This window comes from Apodemus sylvaticus, chromosome 12 (genome assembly GCF_947179515.1).
Source record: "Apodemus sylvaticus chromosome 12, mApoSyl1.1, whole genome shotgun sequence".
Taxonomy (NCBI): domain Eukaryota; kingdom Metazoa; phylum Chordata; class Mammalia; order Rodentia; family Muridae; genus Apodemus; species Apodemus sylvaticus.
The window spans coordinates 92468816-92492191 of NC_067483.1; the positions used below are offsets into that span (position 1 = coordinate 92468816).

Here is a 23376-nt window from a genome sequence, read left to right on the forward strand (position 1 = left end):
AGGGGTCTTGTCAAATGCCAGCAAGCCGAGCCACAAAGGATTTGTAAGCGTTTGATAAAAGGAAAGAGCAGGGACTCCAGGAGACTGAGCAGCAAGGGACCAGAAGCAGTGAATAAAAGCATGTCCTGTTCTCCCTCTACTAAGTGTTCATTTTAAATCTCTACGCCCAAACCAAATAAACCACCTCCTAGAAGCAATAGCCAGAGCAGAGCAACAGTTACAGAGTTCAGAAACCTAGTGTGACCTTGGGCAGGTCACTTGACTCTTTGAAGCCCTCAGCCTTGGGTGGTATATGTAATGGCTGCCTTTGCATATGTCACACATGTGCTCTGATGATAAATGTACTGATTCTTACAGCACTGAATCCTTACAAACACTAGTCCGGAAGCCAGGCAAGGACAGCACCAAGCAGCAAGTGCACTACCACACGACAGCTGCTAGGACTCGGGCAAGAGCAGAGCCAAGGGGAGGGAGGGTAAAGGCATGCAACCCACTTGTTTCTCCATCGACACACAATGACGGCCACTGAACAACCTGCCCCCACCCCCCACCTAAGCTACTGTAACAGCTTGTCACAGTTTCCACATGAACTTCCAGTTTACTGAAAGATACACCAGTAAGAGGTTTATTAAAGGCTTCTGAACCTAGCCAAATTTATAATGTTAAGACATTCCAAGAAGTCATCACATTGACTTCCTCCATGCTGATCTCTAATAAGGAATACAGCCTTGTTTTTCAATACAGAAAATCAGCTAGGGCATTGCTGACCTAACAGCAGTCGTGCGTGTCAGCAAAGGTTTTTCCAAAACACCTACAAAACTGTTTCATTGAAGAAACACAATTAGTAATTATTTTAGTATGGCTCCTAAATCCATACTGGCATTATCCAAGAATGGCCTAACAATAAAAAAAAAAGGAAGAGGAAGAGGAAGAGGAAGAGGAAGAGGAAGAGGAAGAGGAAGAGGAAGAGGAAGAAGAAGAAGAAGAAGAAGAAGAAGAAGAAGTTTTTCAAAGTTTTTATTTTGCTAGACCTACTCTTTACAACATAAAGTCGAACACATTTTACAGGGACTCTCTTCTTTGTAACGTGACTCTTCTTCTTCACTACAAAGTGTTTACTGCCTTAAGAGCTAATCACTGTTTCCTGTTATATTTAGTCAGTTGAGGTCTGTCAACAAGGCACACACAAATCTTCATCTACGAACACTCCTGGAAAATCACACTGAATGTTCCCAAGGAACAATTCTTTCTCTGCTCTACACAGTGGTAGATGAGACAGCAGGGTCACACATTCCTCCTTGGAATTTTATGGCATAGATAGATAGATAGATAGATAGATATAGATATATGGTATATATGGTATATATATATATGACCCAACAGCAGGCATGTTGACATATATATATGGTGTATACATCTATATGATTAAGAAATGTTTATGTTACCTGAAAATAATATAATAGTTTTTAATGACTAAATTTATTTTCATTTCTAAGAGTAATAATATTTTTTGCTACTATCTTTACAAAAAAAGGACCTGAAAGTCATACAAAGTAAACTTTTTTCATAGATATTTTTAAAATATGTCAATATTTTTATATGGCTATTCTTAATAAGTACGGATATACTTTAAAATGTCGTGTGTGATTACAAACAAATGCACATATTGGCTGCCGTGCTGGCATTCGTCCATGCACTGACTAGCAAGCCTGTTACTGTTTCACTAATGGGAGGCAGGGAGCAGGATAATGCCATTTAAGAGTCCGGTGGTCATTTAACGCCTACAGCGGTGGCCTCTTCAATGCACACCTGGAACACTTAGAAAGCCAAGTTAGCCCTAGCTACCCTCCGTCTTCTACTGCACACTACCTGGGATCGCATTTACGTGCCCTGTTGGCTCCCAGTGGGCAGAGGCCTTGTCTATAAAGCCCTTCTGCATCTCCTTCCAGGTCAAAAGCAGAGTTAAGTGCATGCTCACTGACTGATTAACGGCCACAGCAGAGTGGATGTTTTCCACGCGATGAGGAGATAATGAGGACAGAGTAAGCTAAATGGAGAGACGGTGCTGCGGAGTACAAACAAGACCACGCAGATAGAGACTCTGAAGGCGCACGCTCAGAAACAAAGCGCAGGAGTTTACGCAGCAGCACGACCCTTCTCAGAAGGTACCACGAACTGTATACTCTCTGGCTGCTTAGCTTTAAAATGCCCTTGCGCTGCTGTTGCTCTTGCACGTTAAGCTGCGAGTGGTGCAGTCCTTGCTGCCTAGGTCTATAAAGCCATCTCATGTCAGTATGAAGAACCCTATCCACACATGAAAAACAGGCAGAGTGGCCAAACCCAGGACACAACCAAGCAACGGGCCTTCTCCACACTAGGTTAACACACAGAATTCTGATCCTAAAACAAAGGTCGTCATCTGCTTGACTCTTCACTGTCACTCTTAAATGACAGTTTTTGGTTTTTTGTGTGTTTTTTGTTTTTAGTAATAATACTTTACCTTTAAAAATCTACTGTCACCAAATTCCTTACCTTTTTCTCCAGCCCCCTCCCTTAACCTTCCAGTGAAAATTATGCAGCCATTTCATCTCTAAAACAACAGTCACGGTACAAATAGAGCAATAAGGTATGATAGTGGTGACAGTCCTGGTATCTTCATCATTTTAAGTGTAGGACACAGGAGAGGACAACGCATAACAGAACAACTTCCTAGTTCTTCTAACAATGGTCTCTGTAGAACTGTGTTCTTTTCCCTTCATAGATAGATAGATAGATAGATAGATAGAGATAGATAGATATAGACATAGATATATATAGATATATAATATGAACCCTACTCTTTAGATAAAACACATTGTTTATGCCTCATTTGCCTCTTCAAAAAGTGAGCCTGCCTGTCTCCCCTCCCCTATCTTTTGTCTCACAACACCAAAGCACTTGAGTATTTTTACTTTACAATCCCGATGAAGTCACTGGAGCTCTGATGGGTTGTGGGATGAGGTTAGTAGCCAGCCAAAGAGCTCTGGTCAGCCACGCACAACCTAGAAACCCCTAGCTCCTTAAAACTTGTCAGCAATCAGACCAGATCCTCTAGAGCCTCTGGGGCCCCTTTGCAGGTCGCAGAAGATTTTAAAAACAACAGTGACAGGAAGCCACCTTTCCTGCAAAGGAACCTGCACACACATATGAAGACTGTCCATTTCAGAAGACAAAATTACAATTGGTCTTTCTCTTTGTTGGAGTTCAAATAACGCGAGTGAATATCTCAATCTTGATTTCAAAAAAAAAAAAAAAAATTAAACCAAACAAAACTAAACAAAGAAGCTCCCGAGGGCAATTTGATCAGACACAGAAAAATCCTGCCTTCAAAGAAATGTGCCTTGTGACACTCCGAGAAGAAGTACTTAAAACCTGTCCCTTAGTCATGAACACTGGATTGAGGAAGAGAAGTCAGTTGGCTTCCTGGGGTTCTTAAACCTTTTCTTTCTCACCTTGGGGCTACAGAAATCTTCCACTCTTCACTGAGAGTATGATAGTGACATAAAGTCACACACACACACACACACACACACACACACACACACACACACACACCTCTACTTCACTGCCCTCTTTATCCCTAAGGTGCCCGTCCCCCCCACCCCCAGTGTGGACATGATGTTACAAAAAGCAAAGTCATGGGGCAATGCGGGGATGGGGTGGGGTGTATGTTTGCAAAGGACTCAAAAATCCAGAAAGCAAAGGGCTCAAAGATCCCAGGACAGCCGAGGAGGTGTAAGAGCTCGGCTGGCTCGTGGGCTGTCGCCAAGCAAGCATCCATTCACTCGGGTAGGGGGTTGGGGGGGACGACTAGAATGCTGGGGTCCTCACGAAGCCACCCCGGACGCCCACCCCCTGCCCTCCATCCCCTTCCGCATCCCCTCGGGCAGGACCCCCTCGGAGCAGAGGGCCGCCCCCCCGGCTCCCCGCGTAGGGACGGGAAGGACGGGGAGGGCGTCAGGCCGGGCTCGCCCAGGTGGCCGCGACGGAGGCTCAGGGGACTCACGTTCTCCGTGTCCCGCTCGTTCACCGTGGGCAATGGCGTCCGCGCCGACATCTTGCGCGGGCGGCGGGGTCGGGCCGGGGGTCCGGCGGGTCGCGGGCCGCGGAGGGCTTCGGCGAGGGCAGGCGCGCGCGCGCGAGCAGGCCGCGCCGGGGGAGCGCGCGGCTCCCGCAGGCCGCGGGGCGGGAAGGCGGGCGAGGACGCGGGGACGGAGCCGCTGGGACGCCGGTCGGGCGCGGAGGGCCGCGGCGGGCTGACTGGAGGGCGGGCGCCCGGGAGCTGCCTCAGCGCGGCGCCCGGCGAGCGCGGCCCTGACAGCGCCTCCCGCGCGCCGCCTCAGGTGAGCGCCGCCGCCGCCGCCGTCGCCGCCGCCGCTGCCGCATCCGCGCCGGGCCCCGCGGCCCCGAGCCCGCGCGCCGCTCCGCGCCGTCCCCGCCGCGCTCAGCCGGAGCCCTCCGCGGCCCGAGCCGGTGCGCGCGGAGCGGCGGGCGCGGCACGCAGCGCCCCGAGGCTCTTGGCGGCCGCCGCCGGGTGGGCGGGCGCCAGCCGAGGGGCCTCTCCATTCATTCCCTCATTAGGGATGCGGGGCCGCCTCCGCCCGCCGGGCCGGATTTCATTAGTGGCTCGCCCCACCCGCGGATCTGGCCGTCCCCTCAGAACCTCCGGAGTCCTGCGATTTGATGTTGATTCTTGTATGGCTTTTAAACCCGCACTGGGGGAACATGGGGTTTCGTGCGATCCCCCTCCTTCCTCCTTTTTAAGTATTTTATTTGTTTCACTGGAGGGAGCATCGGGGATCATCCTACTCTGCACTTGGCCCATCCTTAAAGTCTCCTCTGGTTTAAGTCCTGGTTTTCCTTGAGTCTTCCCCAACATCATTGTGCCCAGAGGTGGTATTCAGGGGTTGGGGTGGACAAAAGGCACAAAAGCCTCAAACAAGGAGCTGGCCCAGAAAGCATGTGGAAGAGGGCTCCCCGCACCCCACAGCATCCCTGGAGTGGGTGAGACTAGATGTCTACATTGGCTGATCGTCACTTCCTGGGAGACAAGGAAGTGTCACTTAGGCTACTATTCAGGGAGAGTAAGAAGGCTGTCTCTGTGGTCGGTCCCTCTGTGGTCGGTCCGGAACTCTTCCTTTCAAAACGCCCCTACCATCCACCTGCCACTCCGGGTCCTGGGCATATTTGTCTCGATGCAAAGCTGTCATTCTTACACTTGCATACTTGGCCTCTAGGATAAAACTTTACCTTCTCCCTATTCCTTTTCTATCTTCACCCTCAAATGGAAATCTTGGGATGATGGGAAACTCCTCCTCTTTCCTAAATGCATCCATTTGAAGGAAGAATTAGGAAGAATTCCTGCACCAGATGGCTTTTATCCTGACTCATTAAAAGTTGTTTCTGAAAACTTAACATTTGACCCTCAAAACATGGGCCAGAAGAACCTAAAAATAGCAAACCCGTATCTTGAGGAAATATATATTATATCATATATATATATATATATATATATATATATATATATATATTCTATTCACTCAGTGTGTGGTCACTTCTAGAACATCAGCTGTGTATCTATTTCTCTAGTATCCTATGTTGTAAATATTTCTCAATTTAACAGAGCAAATGAAAATCACACGACCCCTTTGGTGGCCATCTACTCTGTTCAACTAGCACTTAGACTTTGGGACTAATGCCACAGCCTGAATTATGGTGCGCCCTTGAGACTGCCACACTTTTAGGATCCTTCAGAAATTGGAGTTCACCAGGATAGAGTCTGTACTTTTCTCATCGGCTGAAGGCGACACCCTCCGCAGCCCCACTAATACAGAAGTCCCTTGTGCTACAGCTGTATCTGCATTGTCAAGGAACAAGCAAGCATTGCTAACAAGGTGCTCTCCCCACTGGGATATGCAGCAAGTCTTCTATCAGCAGCTTAGATTTCATTCCTCAAAGGCTATTCACAGTTTATCCCCTGTCCTCACCCTTGTGGTAACCCTGACAGGGATAGTTCCATTTCACAAACTTTCGCTGAATTGGCTTATTCACGATCATAGCTGTGTCAGGTTAATGAGGCACAGAAGAAGATAACTGGAATGTATGGGGGTGTACAATCTTGTAGCAATCACAAGACCTACGAGCTCATTCCTGTAAGGGCGGGGGCTAATTAGAGACAGCGCTCATAGAGGAGCCTAGGACCCCCACCCAGAGCGTCCACACAGACAGCTCTAGGTGCACCTGCTACACTTGCTCAAATATTGAAGCTGAAATTGAGTGGTTATTATTTAAAGGACACCTTTTATATTGTTGCTGAGGAGGCTTCCTAGCAATGGGACTACACTCAAAGGGAATGATTTTTAAGAACCCAGAATTATAATTCTATTGGATAAAAGAGACAAGAAATAACTCTACCTTTAAAAACTGGCATCTAGGCTGGGCAGTGGTGGCACACGCCTTTAATCTCAGCACTAGGGAGGCAGAGGCCGGTGGATTTCTGAGTTCAAGGCCAGCCTGGTCTACAGAGTGAGTTCCAGGACAGCCAGGGCTATACAGAAAAACCCTATCTCAAAAAAAAATAAAATAAAATAAATAAAATAAAATGAAAACTGGCATTTAAATCGTGATAATACCCACAGTCCTAGGTTTGGTATATAGTGGAAAATGCACTTTTTATAGGTAAACAAACAAGCAAACAAACAACAACAAAACCCCCATTTTAACAAAAAAAGTTGCATGTTCTTCTGCTGTAAAATGGCATAAGGGGGGATATTGGATGTTGTCGAGACTGTTTAATCTTAGTCCTTAATAATGACAATGCCCACAAGCAACGTTTCCCTATGTGGCTTTTTATGGCTGTGACTTTGTGAAAATGACAGAAAGGGTGTTTTAAGGCTTTTAGCAATTCTCTCTGGGGCTATTAAAAAAAATGTGACATGTGTAGTTTAGAAGCTTCTAGGGTAGCATGGTTTGAAAGTTTGAGAAGAAAATAGAGGTTCTGCCAAAACAAGAAAAATGGGGATCTACAATGTGCTAAACCCAGATGGAAGCAGCTAAAGAGTGCTATAGCCATGTGCTCCATGACAGAAACTTTGTGGCTACACCGGCCACCACTGCTGCACTGGCTACACCAGCCACCACTGCAGCACTGGCTACACCAGCTACCACTGCGGCATGGCTACACCAGCCACCACTGCTGCACTGGCTACACCAGCCACCACTGCGGCATGGCTACACCAGCTACCATTGCGGCATGGCTACACGGCCACCACTGCAGCACCAGCTAGCAGCTACTTGGGCTCCTTCGCACTTCAGAAGTCATTTGAATTTTTATTGATTTCATCATAATTTAAATTCAGAAACAAGTTTGATTCCATGTTTGGGCATTTTAAAAGTTATTTAGAAAGAACATAACTGTTGGAATCTACTTTTTTTCCCTAAACTCCAGATGTTCTGAAACCTAAACAAAAATCATGAATGTCTCATGAAGTTATATCACCTAAGCAGTGGAGAGGTGGCTCAGCAGGTACAGGTGCTTGTTAGATAAACACAAAGCCCTGAGTTGGAATCCCCAGTATCATGTAAAAAGCCAGGTACAGCCACTATGACTATAACCACCTACTGTGGGGGTGGAGACAGAGGATGCTTAGCTGGCTTAGCTCCAGGTTCACTGAGAGACACTGTCTCAAAGTGGTAAGGTAAATACACTACACACATGTAGTATACACATGCATGTACCACACACACGTTCTCTTCCTATGTAAGATGTCTCATCAACTGACATGGATTACATATTAAAATGCAAATATTTTGGCATATTACATTAACTAAAATATATTATTAAAATTAATTTCAGCATCATTTTGTATTTTCAGATGTAGCTACTGAGGAATGCATGCTTGTATAAATGGCTTACATCACATGTTTGGCGCATAGCCCTTCTCTGTGAGTTCAAATGGAGAATAAAGAGGTTCAAACGCTGAAGAGTCAAAGACCTTGATTAGAAGCTATTAATTATTTATCCTGTGGGAGAGTGCTACCCGGCACACATTTATTGAGTAGCATATGCCCAATGGACACTGTTCAAAGAAACTGTTCTTTGCCTAATAATTTCCAGCAGTAAACAGCATCATCCTTTTAAAGAATTTAGTGGGAAGCATGTTGAAAACATACAAAGAAGCGTAAACAGATTATCGTTTGTAAACAAAGAATTGGTCAAATGTGACAGAGGCAGCAGCTTTAATAGTAAAGTTGTAAAACTACAGATGTACTAAATCGGATGTACTAATAAGGCCTGACGTCAGGACCTGCAGAATGTCTCAATGCCCACTGAAAGGCTATTGTGGCACAAGGTGGGCAACCTAAATTCTACACCCAGAGCTCACGAAGGTGGAGAGAGTTGGCTCTGCAGCATTACCTCTGATCTCCACGCATGTACTGTGGCACATGTGCCCCCCCCCAACACAACCACATGGAAAATAATAAATAAGTTAATTAAAATTTAAAATATATCTAATATCCAGCAGACATGGCTGGAAAATAGTTATTTATTGAGGGCATATTTTGTTTCCCATTCAATGGGAGACTTATGCCTTTTCATTTTAACCACTCAAGATAATGACAGGACAGGCAGTTCTATATGGTGACCAAGAGGGATCCCAGCTAAGAAAGCAGGCTCAGTGCCCTCTGAGAAAGAACGGTCACTTCTTTTCATAAATAATCTGGGTCCTGATTGCATCCCAATGGTTAGCGAGGCATGCTGTTCCCTGTGTTGACACTCATCCCTCAGTACAGAACAGACAAGAGTTTCGAAAGAAAAGATATATTGCACTTTAAAAACTGTATGGCTGGCCTTGGGAGGTAGCTCAGCTGGTAAAGGGCTTGCTTTATTAACCCGAGGGCCTGAGTTCAAGTCCCAGCACCTACATAAAAGGAGGGGTATGGTGGTACATGCTTATAATCCCAGTCACTGGGGCTTGCTGGCCAGTCAGCTGAGCCTAGTCAGCCAGCCCCAGGTCCTAGTGAGAAATCTGCTTTTTAAAAAGGGGTGGGAGAACAAAGTGGTTGGCTCCAGAGCAGTGACACCCAAGGATTACCTCTGGCCTTCATACATACCAACAGGCAGGCATGTGCACATGCACACAAGTTAACATTTAAAACCTCTAAGGTTGAGATTGGGAAGATGGCTCAGTCAGCAAAATTCTTGCCATGGAAAGAAAGAGCTGAGTGCTCCTGTGTTTCCAGTACTGGCAGGGTGGTGGCAGGATCTCCAGTGTTGGCTAGCCAGCCAGCCTGATCAATTGATCAGTTCTGGGTTCAGTTTAAGCCTATATCAAAAGATAAAGGGAAGAAGCAATTGGAGAAGATACCCCATGCTAACTCTGCCCTACACACACACACACACACACACACACACACGTATATTTACATACACATGTAGCTATACCCAAAGGTGTGCACATGTAGACACGATATTAAATTTAATTTAATTTTTAAAATCTCAGCAGTTAAGAGCACTGCTGCTCTTAGAATATCTGGGTTCCATTCGCGGCACCCACACAGTGGCTCCCAGCCTTCTGTAGGGACATGCTCTTCTGACCCCCTTGGCCACCACATACACACAGCATACATGCATGCAGGCAAAACATCCATACATATAAGATTAAAAGAAAAATGAAAACCTAAAGGACTGCCTCTAGCAGTGTTTACCTCACAGCCATCGGCGCCAGCCCGAGAGTCAGCCCACTACGCTCTTAAGATTGCCACCATCCACGTTCAAAACCAGAATCCATAGCTCAGTGACGGAGCTCACCTTCAATTCCCCCAGAAACTCTCTGATTAGCAAAGCTGTCAGAGAATTCCCCAGTCACACTATGCGGCTTACCTCTCCATACCTGTGGCATCTCTTCTCCCTTCCTGCAATGTCCTCCCCATCTTGCTACCTGACAGTCTTGGGCTGACCTTTCAAGTCAACCCAAGAAACCTTCCCTGGTACCTGCTCCTCCCTACACCTGCAGCTGAAAACCACCCTGCCTGTGCCTGGGATAGCTTTGCCAACTGGACAGTCCTTCCCTGTTGTTCCCTTGTGCTGTGTCTCTCCCTGATCCCTACCCGGCTGAGAGCTAAGCAATACCACCTTTGAAACTCTCCCCTCCCCCAAAGCCTAGTCTGGTGCCTGGAAATTGCTATATGCCCAGTTCCCTAAATGCTTCGTGTTTGGACACTCTCCTCCTGTTTCCAGGGTTTCTTGAATTTTGAAGAGGCATCACAAAGGAATTGAGAATATATTATAAAACAAGTATTAAAGATTATACTCAGGAGATAGGAGCAGATAAGATTTCACATACTGTACACAATATGTCTCCAATAAATACTATTGACTGAGTGGAAAACTGACTCTGTCCTGTCTTCCATAGACAGGTAGCTTTAACATAACGCTGGAGGTTTTACTGTCTGTGGTCTTCCTGCAATCCTTCTATCCATACGGAGAAACTGCTAATCGCCAATACTTTCAACAGAACACACCTTTAAACAAGTTCCTACATAAACCAAGCTATACTGACACCAAGCAGCTGGTCAGGAAATAGCCCTTCCAAGGGGGGTGTACAAGTTAAAATGGAGATATACAATAAGGGTGTGTTAGAAGTCATGGCGCTGGGAGATCAGCCCCAGAGAACAGTCTTCAAAACCCAAGTGGCTCAGTGGTTAGTGTGTGCCTAGATTCACAAGGCTCAGGATTTTGCGCTCAGCACTGAAGACAAAATTAATACAATCAGATGGTGTGGCCTCTTCTTAAAATGTGGTCCGTGGCCTGAACATCACAGCACCGTGACATGGCCTGGGACAGGAGGACAGAGAAAAGCAGACATGGCCTATGGATGTGGCTTTTGGCAGTGCTGGAAAATGCAGGTGGAAATTCAACATGGGTATCTGACCCTCAAAGAAAGGGACAACCGTTGCATATAGATTCATTCACGCGCAGATGTAGAGGCACCTGCCTCGTGACAGCTTCCAAACCGTGACCTTGAAGTAGTGTCACAAAGAAAGGGAAAATGATCCTTTGACTATTTCATGGCAGTCACCCTAACATAAGACGTTGGTTAGGAATTGGTTATCTTTCGCTTGGCATCTGTGACTGCAAATGGAACATAATGGAACATAATCTCCCATTTAATAGCCTTACCACTTCAGTACTTGATTTGACAGACAACATACTAAGTGAACCATTCCCTTGTGTCTTATACTAATTTTGTTACTATCAAATATTAGTTTTGGGGGTTGCAGAGGTGGCTAAGTGGATAGGAGCACTTCCTTTGGTAGCATGAGCACATGAGTTTAAATCACCAATAAATACACATGTATGCACACACACACACACACACACACACAAACACACACACACTCATACTCACTAGCTTTGAGTGAGTGTAAACTTCCATAAGCTTAATTCAGTTTTCGTTTCGACTTTGAATGTTTTGTTGCTCACATTTCGGTGACTTCCGTACTTTCCCACATATGAACATGGCACCACGCGTCACGTGGCCTTTCATTCACTCACTTACAAATCTTGAGCCTGCTATGGCTCGGTGCTCTTCTGAGCACCTCTAAAGGAGCCACAGAGGACAAACAAAAGTTCTCACCCACATACAAGATGGCATTTAGATTGTCCCTTCCTGCATCCAGACAGTGCAAATTGTGAGGTCCCATAAGGCCATTGCCTGGTATGCCTCTGTCATTTCCTCTTTTAACTAAAGGCTAGTCCCAGGTGGCAGGTCCAAGTTACATGGATTAGATTAGGAATCTTTGCCCCAATCTAAATGTCATTGCAATTGCTTTCTCCCTTAATATTCTGGCCGTTCTCCAATAAGCTTCTGTATAAACAGCTTTAACTGGTTCCACCAGTAGCCCGGGCACTTTAAAACCATAATAAAGATGGCTTGCTGAGCAGGTGGCTCATACTTGATCTGTAATCTTACCCCAGCTTTATTATACTGACAGCAGTAACGTCCCACGTTTCTTCCTTATGAACTGCTTTATCACCAGTTGCTGGTACTCTCCACATTTCTGTTTCTCCTAGATAAACTATTAAGATGTTAGTACTTTAGCAAGAACTGTATGCTAAATAGGAAACTTTGTTTTTGACCCCTTCAGCAGATCTTCCCCCTGCCGCCTCAGATAAAGGAATGGTTTCGGAGAGGTCTTCTCTGTGGAAGTTAAGTCTCCTATGATTGCATACAGCCTATTGAACCACTATACCATAAAATGATACAGTCAACCTTTTCTGTAAAGCTATTGTGATGATAATCATCACGGAGGCACAGTGAACACCTGTATGGGGTGGGTTCTCCAGCAGTGTTTGGCACATGGGATATCCTTGCTTCCTTTGCCAGAGAAAAGAGTAAAGAGAAAAAGAGAAAAGACTTGATCATTGATCTGAAGTTGAGCATATGTTCTCAGATGCTATGTTCTCTATCCTGTTCTTTTAAAGACCCACCCCAATTTTTGTTATGTCTAAAGATACTTATTGAAAGATTAATTACAGCATGTTAGAATCACACCTTGCATCTAGCTCTGCTTAGCATAGATCAGAACACATAGTAGGCATTCGATGGGAGGCCATTGTCACCTGGTGTTATGCTTTTAAAGGGTTAAATAGAAAAAGAGTAGTTAAAGCAGTATGGAGGAGATATTTTCCCCACAAAGACAGAGAGAACTTTATAGCTCAACATTTCAGGCACATTTTAGAAGTAGAAAGGAAGGGCATTGGCAAATAGTGGAAGAAGCTAAGCTTAAGGGTTCTTCCCACGTAAGTGTCCATATCCTGTGGTCACTGGATAGAAAATATGCATTTAGCCCTGTGAGGGTGTGTCCTTAGGAACCTTCCGTTTGTAAGTACCTCGTGGCTTGTACCACAATCTGCTGTATTTTCTAAGTGGCAGAAAAACGTCACCTTTTGATGGCTTATTTGGAATAGAGCATCATTCAGACACATCTGTGGTGAGGAGCATGAATGCTTAAATCAGATAACTCCATATTCATTCAAACAAACAGAAGGGTACAAATAATATTTTCTTGTATTCCAGAAGCTGAAGGCTGGACGTGTCTCACACCAAGGTGCAGCAGGAGGACTCCTGTGATTTTCAGGTAGGTCAGCCTGGGCTACAGAGTGAACCATCATCTCAATGAATTAAAATAAGATGTTGAAAACCCTTCAAAGTAGGACACCCTCAAACTTGACGCCTTGGAGAGAGGCGCTCACTGCTCACTCCCGCATGCGCATGCTCCCGTGCTTCTTTCAGCTAGGGACACTACAATGAAAGGGAAAGCATTGGTGCTAACTGTTAAGTATCCAAGCGGGGGAGGAGCTTCACACGGGAGCTCTAATGCACATCCTAGTTTCTTCATTGAGAGTTAATGTCTATGCAGCTTTTGTAAAGCCTTTCAGTATGGTCTCTTCACTAATCCAGGAAAGATCTTACGGAGGAATATTCATCCCACTCAGAGATCTACCTACCTCTGCCTCCCCAATGCGGAAATTAAAGGCACGTGCTGCCATGCCTGACTCAAAGAAATTTACTCTTAGTCCATTCCACGAAGAAGAAACTGAAGTTCAAAGGTAAAGTGTTTTGCTCAGAACCACAGATATCACGACAGATTGATCTAGAATGCTGAGGCCTCTTTCCATTTGCCTTGGGTGTACACACAGGTGCCCACATACTGGTGGATGGTTCCCAAGAGTGACTGAACTTACTCTGTTATAAATAAAGTAAAAGCAAGTCTGGCCCCAGAGGCAGGATCTAGCCCCAACTGCATCATGTAGCTTGTCTGATATTTTTATGTGGATGAAATCAGATTAGAATCAAAACCAATAGCAAATAAGAGTTATAAAGGAAATAGTGAAATATGCAATTTACAGCTTAGAGAGTATATGAGAGAGAGGAAGGTACTTACGTGGAGAAATGGAGGTAACATTCCTGATTGACATCTGGGATACAGCCTGAGGCTCGATCATACTGCTCAAGGCTTTACGATGGGGAGAGGTCCAATTGCCTAAGCAATTGTCATTCTAGAAATGGCGCTAAGGTGTATAAAATCACCACACACTAAAGAATGGCCAGCTGTCACAGCAAAGGTATTGGGCTGGGTCTGAGCTCATACCTGGACTTGCTTTGCAATTCAAGTGTCTGGTAGTTTGAGAAAATGGGAAAGGGAGTTCATGAAAAAAAAATTGGCGGGCAGGGTGGGCTGAGCCCTAGAAGATTTAGGAGCCAGTTCTCCACTTCCTGTTGCCACAGGTCAGAAAGAAAGAAATTACCAAAGGAGTGGTGATCAGATCTTTACCGTGCACTGAGCCGGTTTCACAGGGGTGAGGCCTCTGGTCACACAGTACCGGGTATTCAGATCTAGTTTAACAGGTTGGTTGCTTCAGCTGGTCTGAAACTACATAATTCTTGGGGAAGAGATTTGCTTTGCCCCTGGTTTTATGTAACTTTTTTGTCCTGATTGCAGAATATTTCTGATGTTGAGTGAAAATCTAAGCACAGGGCAGGCAAGATGCCTTCGTGGACAAGGCTGCTTCTCGCCAAGCCCGAGGACTTGTGTTTAGTTTCTGGAACTCACATGGTAGAAGGAGAGAATCAACTCCCACTAGTTGTCCTCCGACTTCTACCTACACTGCCACCATCCAAATTAATTAATTAATTAAACAAATGCAATTCCAAAAATTAAAAGACAAAAGTAAGATTATCATGGGTTCACTTGCCTTCAATTGTGAGGCAGAGGCAGGTCTCTGAGTTTGAAGCTAGCCTGGCCTACATAGTGATTCCCAGGCCATCCAGGGCTATACAGTGTAATCCCATCTCAAAAAAAAAAATGTAGAATATATGGTTCCAGGTCCCACAAATTGCTCTCTGCATTGCTCGTCACTGTTGTTGCACTCTGTTATTATTATTGTTGTTGCTATGATGATGACGTCATGCTCCACGACTAATGGAGTATGGGATGACTCCACCCACGGATGACTCTGTCCACTCAAACATCACTCACATCAGTGCCTGCCTCTAGCACAGGGAGAATGGTCATAGGAAACAGGGTGGCGTTGGTTTTAATGGCCACCTGTCTATCTCAGAAGGATAATTGTGGAGCACTTCTCTAGAGTCACCACGGCATCATGGCTACAAAGACAACCAGCACTTACTAAGCACTGCACTAGAATCACACACAGAAGGTAAGAACCTCCTAGGCTGCAGAGATGGCCCAACAGTTAAGCTCACTGGCTGCTCTTCCAGAATATCCAGCTTGGATTCCCAGGATTCACGTGAAGGCTCACACCTGTTTATCATTCCAGGTCTAGGGATCCAACACCCTCTTCAGGCTTCTTCTGGAGCCAGGCATGCAAGTGATGCACTAATATCTGTGCAGGCCAAACACCTCTCCATGTAAGATTTAAAAGATATATTAAAAGATCAGAACTTTGCCGCTCATGGTTATCTGCGGTTTAGTCCTCAGCTGTCCAATGGGAGTTGCCCAAGGTCACACTTACGTGTTTACCACACACTGATGTCACCAGGGGGAATTGTCTCTGCTCTCAATGAGCTCGAAGCATAGGGAGACTGCACTCTGATTAGCTGTGCTTTGCCACTTCACCATGAGCTGACCCCCATACATACACACAAATGCACACACACACATACATGTGCATACACATACATACACATAACACAAGCTATGTTTCTTCATGTCACCACCATGACCTGAATCACACCCACACCCACACCCACACACACACACACACACACAAAATCTGTGCTGTATCACTTGACCAAGACACATGCCTGTATACACACATACATCATATACATGTGCACATACATCATATAATATATTTGCACACATGTGCATTTACATCACACAGGTATTCCTGCATGCACATGTACATTACATGTATATATATATTACATATACACACAGTACACACTGCATACACACAGATGAACAATATATATATCCCACACTACACATGCACACAAATATTGCAGAATTGAAAGCACTGATAAGCAAAATACCTACATAGGAACACATGGTGGAAATGTATAGGCTAAGCCATGGGGAGACTGCTTAGAGTTACATGGGGTTCATTAGAAAAGACTTTCTGGAGCAGCTGAGAGCTTCACTGAAGTTTAAGACAAAAAAGGACTTGTCTTTTAAGTGGAGTGAATCCAATGTTTTCTGAAAAGAATGTGAAGGGTAAAGACATGGAAGGCAGCAAGAGCACACTGTGAGCGGGAGATGGTGAGCACTTGTTAGTAGCTGGAAGGGTTTCAAGCAGGCCTGAAGGATCTCTCATGCAAAGTCATTTAAAGACGCACCGGTGTGAGTCTATGTGTGAACCTCACCTTTTCTGAGTAGAGAGAGTCGCCACTGGCTGTAGAACCACTAGTGACACCGGGATGATGCTAACATGATGCTTCCGATCATCCCTGCCTTTTGCACTTCCTCCATTATTGCCTCCCAAGGGGACCACTCAGATCTTGACTTCAGGGTGCTCTGAATTTTAACAGCAGTTGCTCACAGAGAGCTTTAGTATTCTAGGGACCACTTACATAGTACATGGGCATCTATTGGCTTCAGGAAAAATTACAATGGCCACCAGCTGTCCCTTTCCTGAAGTGCAGAATACAATCATTATTTGTAGTTGAGATGTATTTTGTACATTTTTCTGGCATTCCTTTCCAAGAGAAGACCACAACTATTTGTAGGGAAAGAATACTTTGCAGTTTGACATGTCGAAACTTGCTTTTGTAAGATCTGATGATGCATTTTCAAGGAAATGTTTGCTTTGCTGCCTGCTATTTTTATAGACCATTTGCTTGTGAGACTTAGACTTTAAACAATAAATTCTCATGGTCCCAGGCCCCTGGCATCTCCTCTAGGGAGGAAGCAGGGTCTAGATGTTAAACCACATCAGACGATGAGAATGGTCCATCTGACTCATGTGTCTCAGTTACACGTCTTCTCTGTGCCTTGATTTCTTCATCCATGATGTGGAGACATCCATTGCTCTAGATCAGTGCTGTTCAGAGTATACTGAAAGCCTGGCTGTTTCCCTCCATGTTCCAAATCTGCCAAAGACAAATATTTTTAGTAATACAAAAATAGCAGTGAATTCACAGAAAATTAATATAAACATACAAGATAACATATGTTATATTCAACAGATAGAGACAGGGAAAGCAGTTTATCTTGGTGGTAGTGTGTTTGTCAAACATAATCAGGGACCTAGGTACCATCTTCATCACAGCAAAGAAAAAAATAATATAGCAGCCAAAAAATTTTTACACTTTCAACCCTTAGGTTTCTAGACAGTGTTAGACTCTTCCCAGCCCATCACTGATCAACAATGAATAAATGATCCAGGCTTGGAAAGTACAAGGGTCTCTGTGACCACCGAGGCCATCATGGTGATAATCTGGGGTGGGGGATAAGCCGGTGGTTTGTTTTAGCATGACTCAATAGCTTGTATAGACTTAGGTTTTTCAAAATCTGCTTTAATTAAAGTTCTTTAACTCCTCAACCTCCCTTCTAGTCCACCTTCCAGAGGCAGGGAGAAAGAAAGGTTAATAGGAATGGGGGTTGTGGACCTGTTTAGAAGTATTTCTTTGGAGAGAACTAGCCTAGGAAAAAGAAATAATTCCCCCAAATAAGAAGTAGTTCTCTGGGGGAGATCCCAATCTTTGTTGTCAGGATATCAGCAGTCCAGTCCGAAACATCAAATATGAATCAGTAGCAGCAGTCCAGTCTACTGGAAAACACCAAACATGAACCAGTTTCAGTGGCTGGATCCAAAAGAAATGGGGAGGCTCCACCAAATCAGCTTGAGCCCGAGGAAGCAGCAAGAAGTAACCAGAATGTTATGGGAAGTTCTTTGGTGGTTACTCTTTGAAGAAGTCACAACAAACAAAGATCAGCAAAGCCTTGTGAACCAATGCAAGAGCATCGTCAACGAAGACTAACAAAATCAGAGTAAGGCAAACCAATGAGCCTTGTCACATTGTCTGAGGTTATATTTCTATTCTTTCTTTCATGTGTCTGCCTCAGCAGACATCCTCTCATCTATGTCTACTTCAGCAAGATATCACAAGACATAACTGAGTCCCCTAAAGAAACCAGAAATATCCACTTCAGTAGCCAGCTCTGGTGCAAAGATAATCTGACTAAGTAGTTTATTTTAGGAATATTTAAGCACAGCACAGTTTGGTGAAAAATTCTTTCTGGTGATAATTAGTTCAGCCTCATGTGCACAACAAAACTTTTTTTTTTAATTTTTTGGATTTGGTTTCTCTGTATAGCCCTGGCTGTCCTGGAACTCACTCTGTAAACCAGGCTGGCCTCGAACTCAGAAATCTGCCTGTCTCTTCCTCCCAGAGTGCTGGGATTACAGGCGTGCACCACCACCACCTGGCACAACAAAACTTAAGACATGACTACATTGGAAGCTTTGGAAAGTATATGTGGCACCTTCCATAACGATAGGTTCTATAGACTGAGGAACACACGCTCATGGTAAAGGCCCGGGGGAGGATCTGGTGTGGTCTCAGCCACACAGACAGTGAGGAGTCACCAGGCAATTAACCCCATCTGATCCCAACCTTCTGGGAAGAAAACAGGTTACACCTCTCTCCCTTTGAAGAGACAGACCTGTGTGTTTAACATTCCTGGTTCCTCTAGTGCTTATCTGTGAGCACAAGGACCTCTGTACCTCCCTCAGGAAAGGATATGTGGACTGGTCATACCTTGGATAGTACTTCCTGGGCCATTTTCTTCCTAGATCTTCCCTCAAAATACCATTGTATGACGCTGCACAGGGGTATCTGAGGATCTAGAAATGGCTCCTCGTCCTCGGACATCTTGGAGCCTTTCTCAGCTTTATTTCTCAACACCAGAGATGAATCTGAGTCATTCCTTAATTATGGCTCAAAATAAGCATCACCTCCTTGTAAGGACAGCCCTTCCCTTACCATGGCTACAACCGCTAAAGCTTCAGAATGACCAAAAGTGGTACACCTGTAGTAGAAGCAGCGTGGTCGTGGGCATCAACCAGACATTAATGGGAAATGCTCATGCAATGAGCCCTTTTTGATTTCTCTCATTCAACTATGGTGCTCAATAAATCCAACTACATTAGTTACTTTTCTATTGCTACAATAAAACACCACAAGCAAGGAGCCTTATTGACGAAAGAGCTTATTTGCCCTTACAGTTGCAGAGGGTGAGAGTCCATGAGGGCAGAGCAGAGAGATGTGACCACTGGAGCAGAAAGCTGAGAGCTCACATCATGAACCACAGACACAAGCAGAGAGAACAAACTGGGAATTACATGTGACTTTTAAACTTCAACATCTACCCCGAATGACATAACTTCCTTCAGCAAGCCACACCTCCCAAACCTTCCCAAACAGTGCCACTAACTGGGGATCATATTTCCAAACGTCTAAGTCTATGGGGAGCATTTCATTCAGACCACCACACATGTGATACACAAAGCTTTATTATAAACTGGGTTTGGTATTAGAGATTTTGCACAATTACAGGCTGATAGAAGTGTTCTGGGTATGTGTAAGGTACACTAGGCTAAGCTCTCATATTCAGGAAGTCAGGTATAGGTAAGGATTGGCAATGACTGTCAACTTGATGGGATTAGAGTCACCATGGAAACAAAGCACTGGGCGTGTCTGTGAGGGGTTAGGTTAGGTTAATTAGATGGGAAGGCCTAGTCTAAATGTGGGAGGTACTAATCCAGAGGCTGCAACTGAATGAAAAGACAAATCGAACTCAGCACCAATACCCATCTCTCTCCACTTCCTGCCTGGAGGTGCCATGTGACCAGCTGCCTCACACCACCACCATGGACTGCTCCCTCTCACACCACGAAACTAAGCATTTCCTTCCTTACGCTGCTTGTCAGGCATTTGCCGCAGGGTCTGTTAAGTCAAGGATCACAGCATGTTCAATCTAAAGTGATTTCTGAGGTGTGATGAGCCTATTAGGATGCCATGACGTAACAAGCCGGGGACGCTAGGCTCGCCTAAATAAGCCCCACATGCCCATCACCTGCGCGCTTTCCGGGGGGAGATTCCCGAGGCCCACTGTAGCTGTTTCTAGGTCAGTCTCCAACACTTCCAGGTAAAATGCCATGCCTAAAATTTGTGGTCCAGAAAATAGGGTCAACAGAGTCAGGGACAATGTGAGGGTGCCTGTCCTCTGCATCACCTTCTTGTCACTGTAAAGGACTAACTGACAGACCAAATTAAAGGAGGAGAGATCCATTGGCTCACGGTTGCAAAGGCCCTTAGCCCATCTTGACAGGAATGGCACGGGGACACTGATGGCAGTGTGAACATGCAGGTTATGGAGCTGTTCCCTAGGACGGCAGGGAAGCCAGAACTACCACTGGGCCATCAGCTCCAAAGGCCCCCTTCTAGTGGCCCATCTCTACCGGCTTGGTCCCACCTCCTAAGCATTTACAGCCTCCTAAAATATGGCTGACAGCTGGGGGGAAATGTGCTTAACACATGAATGAGACTGTGGGAGACATTTCCGATTCAACTCATAACCTCCTCCTTCCAGCCCCTGCTGTTACAAGTGAGCTCTGCTATCCCCATGAACGACGTCCATCTCCTCAAGAACCATCTCTAAGCAGCCACCCTTCCTCATTGTCTGGGAAGATGTTTCTCCAGTGACCTCATGCCTGTGATATCAGAGAAAGCAGAAAACAGCCAGTGGGCATCCTGCTTCATCATTCTCTTAGGAGCTCTAAGGCCGGGAGAAGCAACATCTTAACCTTCAGCAGTGTGTATACTCCTGACCCCGTGAGGTAATGAGGTGGCCCACTCCTGACTCTTGTTTCTCCATAGAGCATAATGACTAATTATGCAGAGTCTAAAAAAAGGGAACTTTTTAAAGAGAAAGATCCAGAAAAATCTTTGAAAATGGATAATAAACTCTGTGTGTGTGTGTGTGTGTGTGTGTGTGTGTGTGGTTTTTCCTGGGAAAAAACAGAGGCCCAGTTTTAGCCACACTTTGAAGAGAATCGCTTTTTAGAAAGTTTAAAACCTTTATGTTAAAATGGAGATGTCGCCCTCTCTCTGTATCCTCAATCTTGGTTTCCCACTGTATGAGAGTCAAGCCTTATTTAACAGTTTCTCTTCATACAGATAGTTTTTCAAGTCACACTTGTGGCCCACGCCATAAATCACAGGCATTAAAAATTAATTAGAACAGAACAGAACAATCACTAATGTTTCCTTGTAGTAAATGCAGGCACCATTTCTGGTGGCCTATGTGTGTGCTGAGTCTCTGTGTAAGATAGATTTCTGACGTGGGCTGGGTCCAAATGGGCTTCAATCCATGAATGCTGAGCTTTAGCTCGGAGCCTTGAGTGTGTGCTACGACAACCTGAGGGAGTTAAAATACAGGTTCCCAGGCCTTGCTTTCTCAGAATCAGCACTTGTCTGTGTGATGCAGAAAGGCTTTGAGTGCATGGGACAAAGACTCACCTGGCAACACAGACTGCGCTCTGGGTGGTACCATCAGTTCAGCTTCCCCACTCTGACTCCAGGCATGCTTGGGCTGCTCGGGGCAGCTGCAGTTATCCGGTGATTATGATAGCAAATGCCCCCTGACACTTGAGACTGCAATAAATATGACTGCTTGGCTAGGATGCGTGAGGCCCTGAAGTTCATTTCTAGCACAGAAAGAAAGGGGACAAGGAGTAGGGAGAGAGGGTGAAGGAGGTGTCTTAGTTGAGTTTCCTTTACTGTTAAGAGACACCACGACCAAGGCAACTCTTACAAAGGCAAACATTTCATTGAGACTGGCTTATAGTTTCAGAGATTCAGTCCATTATCATCATGGCAGGAAGCATGGCAGTGTGCAGGCAGATATGGCACTGGAGGACCCAAGAGTTTGGCATCTTGATCCAAAGGCAACCAGGAGATGACTGTCTTGTTCAGGCAGCCACAGGGCCGTCTTTTCTGCCCTGAGTGAAGCTTAAGCACAGAACCCCAAAAGCTACCCCCCCACAGTGATACACTTCTTCCAACAGGGCCACACCTCCCCAGAGTACCACTTCCCATGAGACAAGCATATGCAAACAACCACATGAGGAGAGAGAAGGGAGAAAGTAGGGGCCTGGAATAGGGTTCAGGTATATAGAACTTAAGTGTTTCTACAAGGTTATAAATTAATACTTAAAATACTAGTTTATATGAATGCGTGTTTGTATGTTTGTGAGTCTGTGTGTGCATATATTTGTGGGTGTGGAAGACCAAAACTTTGAGTGTCTTCATTAATGGCTTTCCATCTCTCTTCAGCCCCAACGTTATTTTGCCTGACTTTCCATCTCAATTCCTATTTTAGCTGTTATTCCTAACTTCGCTGTTTTCCTTCTTGCAAAGAATGGAGATTATTTTAAGACAGCACAGCATGAACTCAGGTAGCCATGGCTTTATTTCTGGCCATCTCACTAAGTTTGTACTTTTGGCTGAAATGAAAGTAAATCCATTCTCAAGTCTATCTTGAGAGATGAGAAAAGACAGGCGTGATACAGGTCATGGCGACCGACGTCTGTGTGAATGCCAGAGCACGCCAAGATTGTCATGCTCAGTGCCTGCCGGCCTTTTCTCTATTCTCTCTGACTTCTCATAAGCAGAATTGTCAATAGCATGTGTCTCCTGGGTAACCTCAGGAAGAACATGAACTGGAACATGGCTAGGGAGAAGGCAGGGAGAGCCGTGTACCTCTGCTTCGCAATTGCCTCTGAGATTCAGTTCAATCCATCGACAATACTTTTCTTCCAAGAGGGTCTCATTGTCCACAGTAGCACCATCAAAAAAGCGTGTAAGGGTCCAGGCCTTTCTCCTGATGAGATTTATTTCTATCCTTCCCTCAAGACTTCATGTGGACTTCAGCAAAAACAAATGCAATTCAAGTGTAGAACTGTAGGTGGTACAGCTCCCTGGTAAGGATTGGATAAAGGGAGGGATTTACAAGTAGGGTAGCTTTTAGCAGATAATAGATGGGTAGACAGATTAGATAGATAGATAGATAGATAGATAGATAGATAGATAGATAGATGGATGGAAGGGTGGGTGGGTGGGTAGGTAGATAAGTAGGTAGATAGATGATAGAGAGATAGGCAGACAGACAGATGGTAGATAGATAGATAGATAGATAGATAGATAGATAGACAGATGATATGATAAATGATAGTTCAATATGTACAGAGAAATATGATGGCTTATAGATGATAGATAAATATGGAGCTGATAGATAAAAAAT

General features: G+C 45.0%; 1 protein-coding gene across 1 annotated transcript in view; it reads right to left on the reverse strand.

The window, feature by feature from the left end:
* Positions 1–4354, reverse strand: part of Mark1 (microtubule affinity regulating kinase 1) — a 105946-nt gene extending 101592 nt beyond the window's left edge. Inside the window, exon 1 of the mRNA XM_052200707.1 lies at positions 4046–4354. Within this exon, the coding sequence (XP_052056667.1) occupies positions 4046–4096 (51 nt within the window). The 5' untranslated portion in view covers positions 4097–4354. The remainder of the gene's footprint in view (positions 1–4045) is intronic.
* Between the last annotated feature and the right edge of the window lie 19022 nt (positions 4355–23376).